Here is a 10,461-nt window from a genome sequence, read left to right on the forward strand (position 1 = left end):
ATGGTTGAGTTAGAGTCTCAATTACATAGGAATTCTAAATAGTCAATAATAACAATCGTAGGCTATGAGGAGAACATATACCCGAGGACTACTCATGCTCGAGGACATGGATCATAAAATGTTGAAGCAGCAAGACTAGAAGTGCTCGAGCATTATACCCTAGGGGAGTATATGCTTGATCACTACAGGTGGGATTGCAAAGGAATCCTGATGAAAGTCCTCGGGATAATGTGTTCGAGCATACCAAAATTTCGATGTATCATTGACCCCGTGCATCTGACCCTGGGTTCGAACTGAGGAAGTTATGCTAGGGTGCAAGATGAATAGAGCTGGATTTACTGATAAGTAATGTTGTCGAGATTTTAATGTTCTTGGGGGAGCGTTGGTGTGGAAATAGCAAGAGGACGATCTATCTCAGTAAAAAATGAGGGGTCCCTGGATGGAAGACATGTGGCATGGGTCAAAGGCTGAGATTGATGTGACCCTTGGTCTTCTCCCAAGGTTCTATAAATACCTCGTGATTCTATTCATTTTTTACTTTTTACTCTCTGTGAATCTTCAAGTGCAAGATCGGGTTCAAGCTATAAACTTAGCTTTTGTTGTTTGGGCGTCGGGTTTCTCGAGGTAAGGCTCTAGACTTTTAAGTTATTTCTTTAGTTTTAAATTGAAGAGAGATGTCGAGCACTGAGAGTGATGAGAGTGATCGGGGATCTGAGAGTTTGGGTGCCTCTGGGAACCGTAGGGCTCAGTTAATACCCGTAGTTGTTCCTTTAGATGTTCAACCTAGAGAGCCAGACATTGTTGAGCTCAAGTTTCCCAACGTCCAATGTAGGTTTAAAGAACACCTAGTTATGTAGGTGGCGAAAGAATATGGGCTCATGCTCTACAATGATTGTAGGGCGCCCGACCTCGAGGATAGAATGAATAGGGCACATGAAGGTGAGTTTGTGATTTTTAGGGACTCTTTAAAGGCTAGGTTTAGGTGGCCTATGCATCTGTTTCGTTTGGTTTTTGGTCAAGCATTCTATGTGCCCGGGACAATTAGTGCCCAATGGGTAGAGAATGCTCGTTTGCTTCTTCATTGCCTATAGATGTCTAGGTATCACGCCATATCTCGACCTATGTAGAATGATTTTCGAGCTTAAATAGCTCCATAGGTTTACATGCTTCGCCTACCTTTCTTCCCGATGTGTCTTTAGGATCCCGAGGATGCCTAGCTCATTGAAGAGGTGGAAGGATAAATGGTTCTATGTTATAGCTCGAGATCTCGATCTTCCTATATAGCCCTCGTGGGATATCCCAGACACAGCAAAGTTTTGTGAGGGATAAGCCTACTTAGAAACTCTAGAGAGGGATCGACAAATGTTAGAAAATCTCGAGCCCTTGGTGTATGATATAAATGATATTTTCGGGGATGACATCCTCGACCTTACGTGTGCAAAAGGCCTCGAGGGTAGGATATTTATTCTTCTGTTAATTTATAAATAGCGCTCGATCATAAGCTCTTGCCTAATACTTCATTTTTGCATAAATGACTTTTGATCCATCAGCTCTTTGTCGAGCAGTGAGCTCAAAGTCAAAGGAGCCCCAGGTCAGCGCTCCAGAAGAAGGGAAAAAAGAGGCCCCGCGTATACACAACTGATGTTTCCCCTCGAGGCCGGGATAATCATCGAGTTCAAGGCCTCGAGCTCCGAGCCCTTTTCCTTCACGACAACAAGAGGGTTCTCCCAGACCGACTCCGAGGTCATCGCAACCACTTTCTCCTCGGGTAACTCCTAAGGTTGTTGATCTTGAGGATGACTCCATTCCTCCCATTGCCTCGATCATCGAGGATTTTGAACGATGTCATCTGGTACCGAGCATTGTCGCGAAATTCAGAGGCGACGTCGGGTTTGACGAGGGCTTGAAGGCCCTCGAGCTCCTTACCTTGAAAATAAGTATCGACCCCTTTATGATTTTGTGCCAAGTATTTTTCTCGTTCTTATGCTCTTTCATTTTTTATTGTCAAACACTCAGTGTTGCCCGAGGACTTTCATTGCAAGGGATGGACGAGTCCCACAAGATGGCATGGTTGGTCAAGGCTGTGGAGCTTCGAGATATGAAGCTCGCTGATGCCGAGGCTGCTCGATCTCAGCTCCAGAGGGAGCGTGATGACGCGAGAAACGAGCTGAAGAAAGCTCAAGATAAAGTGAGGACTGCCAAGGACGAGGCTGAAGAACTAAAGCTCGAGCTTGAACAGCTCAAGAAAGATTTTGGGACTAAGGTTGAGGAGGCTCGAGCTTCAGCAATCGAAGACTTTAAAAAGTCTGAGGAGATGGATAGGCTGAAGGGTAAGTATGGATTAGGCTCATACCTTCATGCCCTTAAAGAAGCTCGGGCCTTCCTCAAGATGAAGATGCCCGATGTTGCCCCTGAGGAGCTCAAGATGATCCCTGACATAGCTAAGACCCTCGAGCTGTCTGAGATTATGACAACACAGTTGATGACGTGGTCGAGGATGAGGATACCCTTGACGAGGGTGATGCTGCTCTCGAGGATGAGGACCAAGAATAGAACATCCTAGGCCCCTACCCGAATTATATTTTGTTATGTACATTGCTCGGTCATAACGTTGGGCCTTTTTGAAATGAATGCTCAATTTTACTGCATTATCTGTTTTCCATTATGCTCGATAACAAACATCGATATTTCATTAAGGTCATATCTCGATGGCTTAGTTTAGGAATTTTACCAAGTAACGAATTCAATCATGATAATGATCTCGAGCTTTTAACATGTAACCCCGACGATTGAATATGGATTGTAAACTGCTCAAAAATCTTGATGACATAATCCATATGATGTTTGAGATTAAGGCAATAGCTCGATCTTAGGGTCATTCCTTAATATGGAAATAATCTTGAGGACTAAATTATAAGATAACAATTGTAATTAAAGCTCGATCTTAACCTTGGGTCCTCATCCCGAAGATTTTGTTAAGCAGATTAAGCATAGATCGTACGCTCAAATTGAATAAGCTCGAGCTTATTACCTTTGATGAATGATCTTTGTTTTTTTTCTCCTGAGGTCAAAGGTAATCTCGACCTATGATGTGTGATTCCTGAGCTAAATTTTCGAGGACAACTCGGGCCTTTTTTATAAGTTTTATCACCTCCGTGCTCAGGATTCTATGTGCTTGAGAATTTTACTTGAGATTTCTGTCCTGATTGATATCTCATATGTGTTTGCGTGGCGTAAAGCTTTGATTTGCTTGCTCAAGGCAAGGCTTTGAGGTGCTTGCACGAGGCAAGGCCTGATTTGCTTGTGGGGGCAAGGCTTAAGTTGCTTGCTCGGGGCAAGGCCTGATTTACTTGCGCGGGGCAAAGTTTGATTTGCTTGCACGCGGCAAGGCTTTGAGGTGCTTGCGTGGGGGCAATGTTTGATTCACTTGCGCGGGGCAAGACTTTTGTTTGTAGACCATTGAATTTAACTTTAACTGTAATATGTTCTATTAATTGTCTTGGCACTCAAGCCTTATTAAAAAAAATTGACTTGGCACGTAGGACTAATTTCTAAAACATGGTAGAGCGGGTTACTTGTAATATACTTTTAAATTTTTGACGTTCCAAGGCCTTGGGAGTGGTCTTCCCGAAGTATCCTTCAAACTATATGCACCTCTTGGGAGCTGTCATATGATTTCAAAGGGTCCTTCCCAAACTGGCCCAAGTTTTCCCGGAGCATGACCAGGGACTTCAACTCTTCTCAACACCAAATCCCCGGCTCTAAATCTTCGCGGTCTTACTTTTTTATTGAAATACGTTGCTGTTCTGTCCTAGTAAGAGGCCATTCTTAAGGCTACCTGATTAGGAACTTCTTCCAAGACGTCGAGATGTTCAGTGGTGTGCCCTGTTTCTTCAAGATCAAGTCTTCTTTGACTGAGTAACCTTATTTCGATGGGAATGGTAGCTTTGATTTCAAAAGCTAACATGAAGGTTGTCTTTCTAGTGGCAGTCCTATGGGATGTTCTGTAAGTCCTTAAATGGTGGTCAACCCCTAGGTTGGAGCAGAAATCCTTGAATTGTGCATTGTCAAACTGTCAGCCATTATCAGTTATGAGGACCTTCGGTATCCCGAACCTGCATATGATGGACCTCCAAATGAAAGCTCTTATCTTGGGCTCTGAGATCGTCACCAAGGTCTCAGCCTCCACCAACTTGGTAAAGTACTCAACTGCTATAACTATGAACTTCAATTGCTCCCTCGTTATCGAAAACTGTCAGAGGATATCTATTTCCCATTGCTCAAACGGGGCCGAGCAGCTGATATTGGTGAGGTCCTCGGCAGGAGAGTGGATAACATTGCTGAATCTCTGGCACTTGTCACATTTCTTCACATATTCTACAGCATCCTTCTTCATGGTAGGCCAGTAATATCCATACCTTATGAGCTTAAAGGCCAATGCTCGAGCTCCTTGATGGTTCCCATATGCTCCTTCATGAACTTTCTCTAGGGCTTGGGAGGATTCCAAAGGCTTAAGGCACCTAAGGTATAGAAGTGTAAAGCTTCTGCGAAATAAGACCCCATTGATAATGCAATACCTTGGAGATTTCGAACGGATGCTTCTTACTGTTCGAGGATCTTCTGAAAGATTACCATTTGTTATGAAATCCACAATTGGGTCTATCCACGATGGCCCATGATCAACGTCCATGACCCTAACGGTTGGATTGATGCTAGGCTCAGTCACAATTCTGACATGTACTGTCCTGTCTACTCTCATGAACACCAGCCTTGATAAGGCGCCTGCCTTGCAGTTGTCAGCCCGGGCGATCTTCAGAATTTCACAACTCTTCAATTTTCGTCAAAGATCATGAACTTTTAATCAGTATAAGCTCATTTTCTCGTCTTTATTCTTGAATGTACCATTAATCTGGACAACCACCAACTGGGAATCACTAAAGATTTTGATACTTTTAAGTTCGAAATTAATGGCAAGTTCCATGGCTATGATGACAGCCTCGTACTCTGCTTCATTATTGGTTACCTCGAATTCGAACCTAAGTGCACACTGAATGTCTATGAGCATGTTCGGGCTTGTGATGATGACCCCGGCACCCGAGCCTGAGGAGTTCGATGCTTTGTCCACGAAAATTTGCCAATCATCTATTGTAGTGCTCGAACTACCATCTGGCTCTTGAGACCTTGGGGTGAGTTCTGCAATGAAATCTATTAAGGCTTGGGCTTTGATGGACGGATGGGGTTTGAACTCTATTTCAAACTTTCCAAGTTCAATTGCCCACTTTAGTAACCTATCTGAGACGTCTGGCCTTTGAAGGATGTGTTTTAGAGGCTGATAAGTGAGTACCACAATGGGATGAGACTGAAAATATTGTCGAAGCTTTCGTGCTGCCACTATCAAGGTAAGGACAAGCTGCTAGGCCAAAGTGTACCTTGTCTCTGCACCAAATAGGACTTTACTTACTTAGTAAATGGGCTGCTAGGCTCTGTTTACCTCTTTTACCAAGACGCCGGTTACTGCGTTTTGAGACTACAAAAACAAACTGTCCTCGAGCTCTGGTTTAGCGAGGATAGGAGGAGATGTCAATGTCTGTTTGAGCTCTTGAAAAGCCTTCTCACACTCCTCATTCCATTCAAAGGATTGGCTGCCTCTGAGAGTTTTGAAGAAAGGGAAGCACCTGTCTGCTGCTCGGGACATAAATCTGTTAGGGTTTACTACCCTACCTATCAACTTTTGAACATCTTTCTTAGTCCTGGGCTATTCCATTGCTGCCAAGGCCTGTATCTTATCGGAGTTTGCTTTGATCCCCCGATGAGTGATCATGAAACCCAAAAATTTTCCCGAAGCCACACCGAATACACACTTTCAGGGTTAAGCTTCATTCGATATTTTAATAAGGTGGCGAATACTTCCTCAAGGTCGGATATGTGCTACTCTACCTTATTACTCTTTACCACCATATCGTCAACATAGGCCTCAATGTTCTTCCCTATCAAATTAGCGAAGACTTTGTTGATGAGCCTCTAATATGTTGCCCCAGCATTTTTCAACCCAAACGACATCACCCTGTACCAGTATATAGATGAATAAGCCATGAAGGAAGTCTTCTCTTGGTCTTCCTTGGCCATGAGGATTTGATGATACCCTAAGAATTCATCTAAGAGGCTGTACAACTTATGTCCGGACGTGCTATCCACAATATCGTCTATCCTAGGGAGTGGGTAACAGTCTTTAGGGCATGTCTTATTGAGATCTAAAGTCGATGCAGACCCTCCGTTTGCCACTGCCTTCTTCACAAGAACAACTTTGGCGAGTTGATAAGTGTGTTTTTTCACACTTATTTGGCACTTAATTTGATATAATTATTGATTAAATGAATAGAATTCTATTCATAATTATGTAATATTTATTTTTGTAGGATAAAAATCACTCAAATAAAGAAAACAAAGCAAAAGGAGGAAAAATGGATTAAAAGTGTGCAAAGTTGTGAAGTTGGGAACCAAAATGCATGTGTCAAAAGATGAAGGACTTGACCTTACAATTTATGGAGGACATAATCAAAATGAAAGTCAAAATCCGAGGACCAAATTGTATAAAATAAAACTTGAGGGACCTGACGTGCAATTATTGAGGGACTTAGCTGCAAATTCGCCAAAAACCCATTTCTTGACCTTTTGCACAGAAACTCAGGCGCCTCTGTTCCAGCGCCTTGGCTCCGGTTTTATTAAAAAAAAGAATCGGGGACCTTTATCCATACTTTTGAAACTTCAAGGACCAAGGCTACAATTATCCTAGGTTTTAATATAAAAACCAGCAACTGAGTTTTCATTCGGTAGCTTCAAATTTCAGCTTCTGCTTCTTTTTCTTTCTTTCATTTTCATTTCCTTTTCTTTTTCTTGGTTATTTTGGAGATACAACATAGAGCAACAAGGAGATTACATCAAGGATTTGGCAAAGTATTCGGGAAAAATCATAGCCAATTTACAAAAAAGAATTTTATCTATATCTTTGTATTTTCTCCATTATTTAGCCATATTTGTAATACACTGGATGAATATTCTCCTTGAGTATCATTTATTTAACATGGACTAAGTATTTTGTTGGGATTTATGGTAGTAGCTTGACCTAGGCTTAATTGATTTTCAATATTTTCTATTTGATATTAAATTGCCCATTTCCATATGTTTCTATTATTGTATTTATTGCATTTTCATTTATGTGGCCAATGAATGAATATATTTCATGAAGTGTACATAGTTCGAGAGAAGATTGTGCATTTTAGAGCAAATGGTAAAAACTCTAGGTTTGTGTAGAGGATAGATATATACCTCTAGCCCTAGGTAACCCAATGAGTTATTTTCATAACAATTTAATGCGGTTGTTTGGTTGTGATCGACATAAAGATATAGTAGGTTAAACCAATCAATTAGGGTTAATTTCACTCGAGAGAGGTAATTAGCTAAAATTGAAAAATCGGGTGTAACATCGTAAATGAGTAATTCATTAATTGGTATGTGGAGAAATTAATTAGGCGATGGTTAAGCGAAACCATGAATTCCAACCATGTTTTCCTCCAAAATTCCCAAGATTCCCATAATTTCTTAGTTTGTATGATTTTTCCTTAGTTTCTAAAATCAAATCTTTATTGTGTGTTTGTTTATTTTCATTGTTAGAATTAAATTGATTAAATTTGTGTAATTTAAAGTAAACATTCCTCGAGGGATTGACAACCCAGACATCAAATGTCCACTTTATTACTTGAACGCTACCCGTGCACTTGCGGTAGTATTTTAGCGAACAAGTTTTTGTTGCCGTTGCAGGGGAATGTTTTATTTCAATTATCATCTTTTGTTGATTCTAATTTTTACAAGTTTTGTTCTTTTTTCTTTTGCATAGCTTTTATATATTTATTGTGTAATTAACTTTTAATTTAGATTTCCTTAGGTCTTTGGTGGTGCATGCTTCGTTCGAAAAGTTTTGATCTTTTCGAGCTTGATCCGGATATTGAAAAAACTTTTCGAAGAAGGCGACGAAAACAAAGGGAATTGAGAAGGCAACAATTGATTGAGATGGCACACCAAGGGGGTAATTTGGAACATAATGCTCAACTGAAAAATATTCCTCGAGGTGGCATTCCAACGGGTTTTAGTAACCAAGCGGGTAGAGCTCAAGAGCCTATTGTAAATGAGGAAGATATGCTATTTGGAGACTTCATGAACCCACCCGTAGTAGAGAATGAATCAAGTATTGTCTGCCCTCCATATGGACATCCAAACTTTCAACTTCGTCCGGATGTTATTAGTTTGTTCTCCAATACCATTCCATTCTATGGAAGGATTGATGAGAATCCTCGCTCACATGTTGCACGATTCATAGAGAATGTTGGAAATTTTAAATATGAAGATGTAAATGTGGAGGCGATCCGGATGAGGTTATTTGTTCACACATTGAAGGATAAGGCAAGGGAATGGCTTGAGACTCTACCGCCTGGAAGTATAAATAGTTGGTTGGAATTTATTCAAAAATTCACAACCAAATTCTTTCCACACGCCCGAGTAGCTAGACTCAAGTATGACATAACCACTTTCCAACAATCCGAATTTGAGAGCTTTCACAAGGCTTGGGAGAGTTTCAAGGATATGCTTCCAAAATGTCCAAATCATGGAATCACAATGGGGCAACAAGTGAATTATTTTTATGCTGGGTTGACTCCTTCTTGTCGTTCAAATGTGGATTCATCATCTAACGGCTCAATTAAGAAGAAGAGTATTCGGGAAGCATATGATCTATTTGAGGTCATGAGTGAACAAAGTGCTATGTGGTCGGATAGAGGTCCACAAACAGGGGTTGGTGGAGTTCGAGATGGTGAATCTTTCTCAATGGTTCTAGCAAAGATCGACTCACTAGCAAAGAAGGTAGAAGGACTTTCTACATTTACCTCGAGCTCTCATTCTGCTCATATGGTATAGCCCGAGTTGTCCATTGATAGGTAGTTGTTTAGCATCTACTGAGCAAGTGGCATATACTCAAAACTTTCAATGCCAAGGGTATAATCCTTATTCGCAAACTTATAACCCCGGTTGGTTAAATCATCCAAACTTTTCTTATGGAAATAATCAAAATGTGCTTAACTCGAGGCCACAAGAGAAAAAAGAAGGTTGGGAAGAGTCCATTGCTAAGTTGGAAAACCATCTATTGCAATATCAAGAACGCAATGATACCTCTTTAAAAAACTTGGAACGTCAAGTGGGTCAAATTGCCAAGCTTATCTCCGAAAGGCAACATGGGGCATTGCCTAGCAACACTGAAACAAATCCAAGGGAGAATGTACAAGCTATTACCACTAGAGGTCGGGTGCAATTGCCCGAAATCACGGTGACACACCCTAAGGGTTAAACCGACAAGGCACCAATTGAAGAAAAAAGGATTATGCAAGAACCTGATCCAAAGGATGAGACACTAATTGAAGAAGAACCGGAGCCATCAACATCAAAGGCTCCAATACCGGTCAAAACCTATGTGCCTCCTATTCCCTTCCCACAAAGGCTTCACAAACAGAAATTGGATGCTCAATTTGGAAAATTTTTGGAGGTATTCAAGAAGCTACACATAAACATTCCGTTTGCCAATGCATTAGCTCAAATGCCGAGTTATGCCAAATTTATGGAGGACATTCTTTCAAACAAAAGGAAACTCGAATAACATGAGACAGTAATGCTAACGGAAGAGTGTAGTGCTATCCTTCAAAAGAAGCTACCATCGAAAATCAAAGATCCAAGGAGTTTTACTATTCTATGCACTATTGGAGATTTAAATTTTAGTAAAGCTTTATGTGATATTGGTGCCAGTATTAATTTGATGCCTTTGTCTATTTTCAGGAAGCTGGGATTGGGAGAAGCCAAGGCCACCACTGTATCATTACAATTGGCTGATCGATCAATTAAATATCCTCGGGGTGTCATTGAGAATGTATTGGTCAAGGTGGACAAATTTATATTTCCAGTCGATTTCATAATTTTTGACATGGAAGAGGATCATGACATCCCTATCATTTTAGGACGATCGTTTCTTGCCACCGGCCAAGCTTTGATTGATGTGCAAGAGAGCGCCTCATTCTAAGAGTCCAAGATGAAAAAGTTACATTCAATATCTTAAAGGCCATCAAGTATCCATCGAAATCTGATTCGTGCCTTCGAGTGGATGTTGTTGATCATATGGTTGCCGAGTCTTTTTACCAGCTTCCTAAGGATCCTCTAGAAACATGTCTTGTTTGTCCTTTGGCTATCAAAGAGGAAGATCCTGAAGTTGAGCATATGGTACACTATTTGGAGGCTTAACCTTCTCGGTCTTATAAAAGAGCACCAAATTATAAGGACTTGGAAAAGAGCTCTTCACCACCACTGTCATCTCTTCAGCAGGCACCTATACTTGATTTGAAGCCTCTTCCATCTCATTTGAGGTAT

The 10,461-nt window shown here is 41.0% G+C and overlaps 1 protein-coding gene across 1 annotated transcript; it reads left to right on the forward strand.

The window, feature by feature from the left end:
• The first annotated feature begins 8,067 nt into the window (after positions 1-8,067).
• LOC111376700 lies at positions 8,068-9,394 on the forward strand. The gene is made up of 2 exons (XM_022999675.1): positions 8,068-8,863; positions 8,988-9,394. Exons 1-2 carry the CDS (start codon positions 8,068-8,070, stop codon positions 9,392-9,394), a joined length of 1,203 nt encoding a protein of 400 aa, XP_022855443.1.
• The last annotated feature ends 1,067 nt before the right edge of the window (positions 9,395-10,461 follow it).

The sequence above is a fragment of the Olea europaea genome, chromosome 3, assembly GCF_002742605.1.
Source record: "Olea europaea var. sylvestris chromosome 3, O_europaea_v1, whole genome shotgun sequence".
Taxonomy (NCBI): Eukaryota; Viridiplantae; Streptophyta; class Magnoliopsida; order Lamiales; family Oleaceae; genus Olea; species Olea europaea.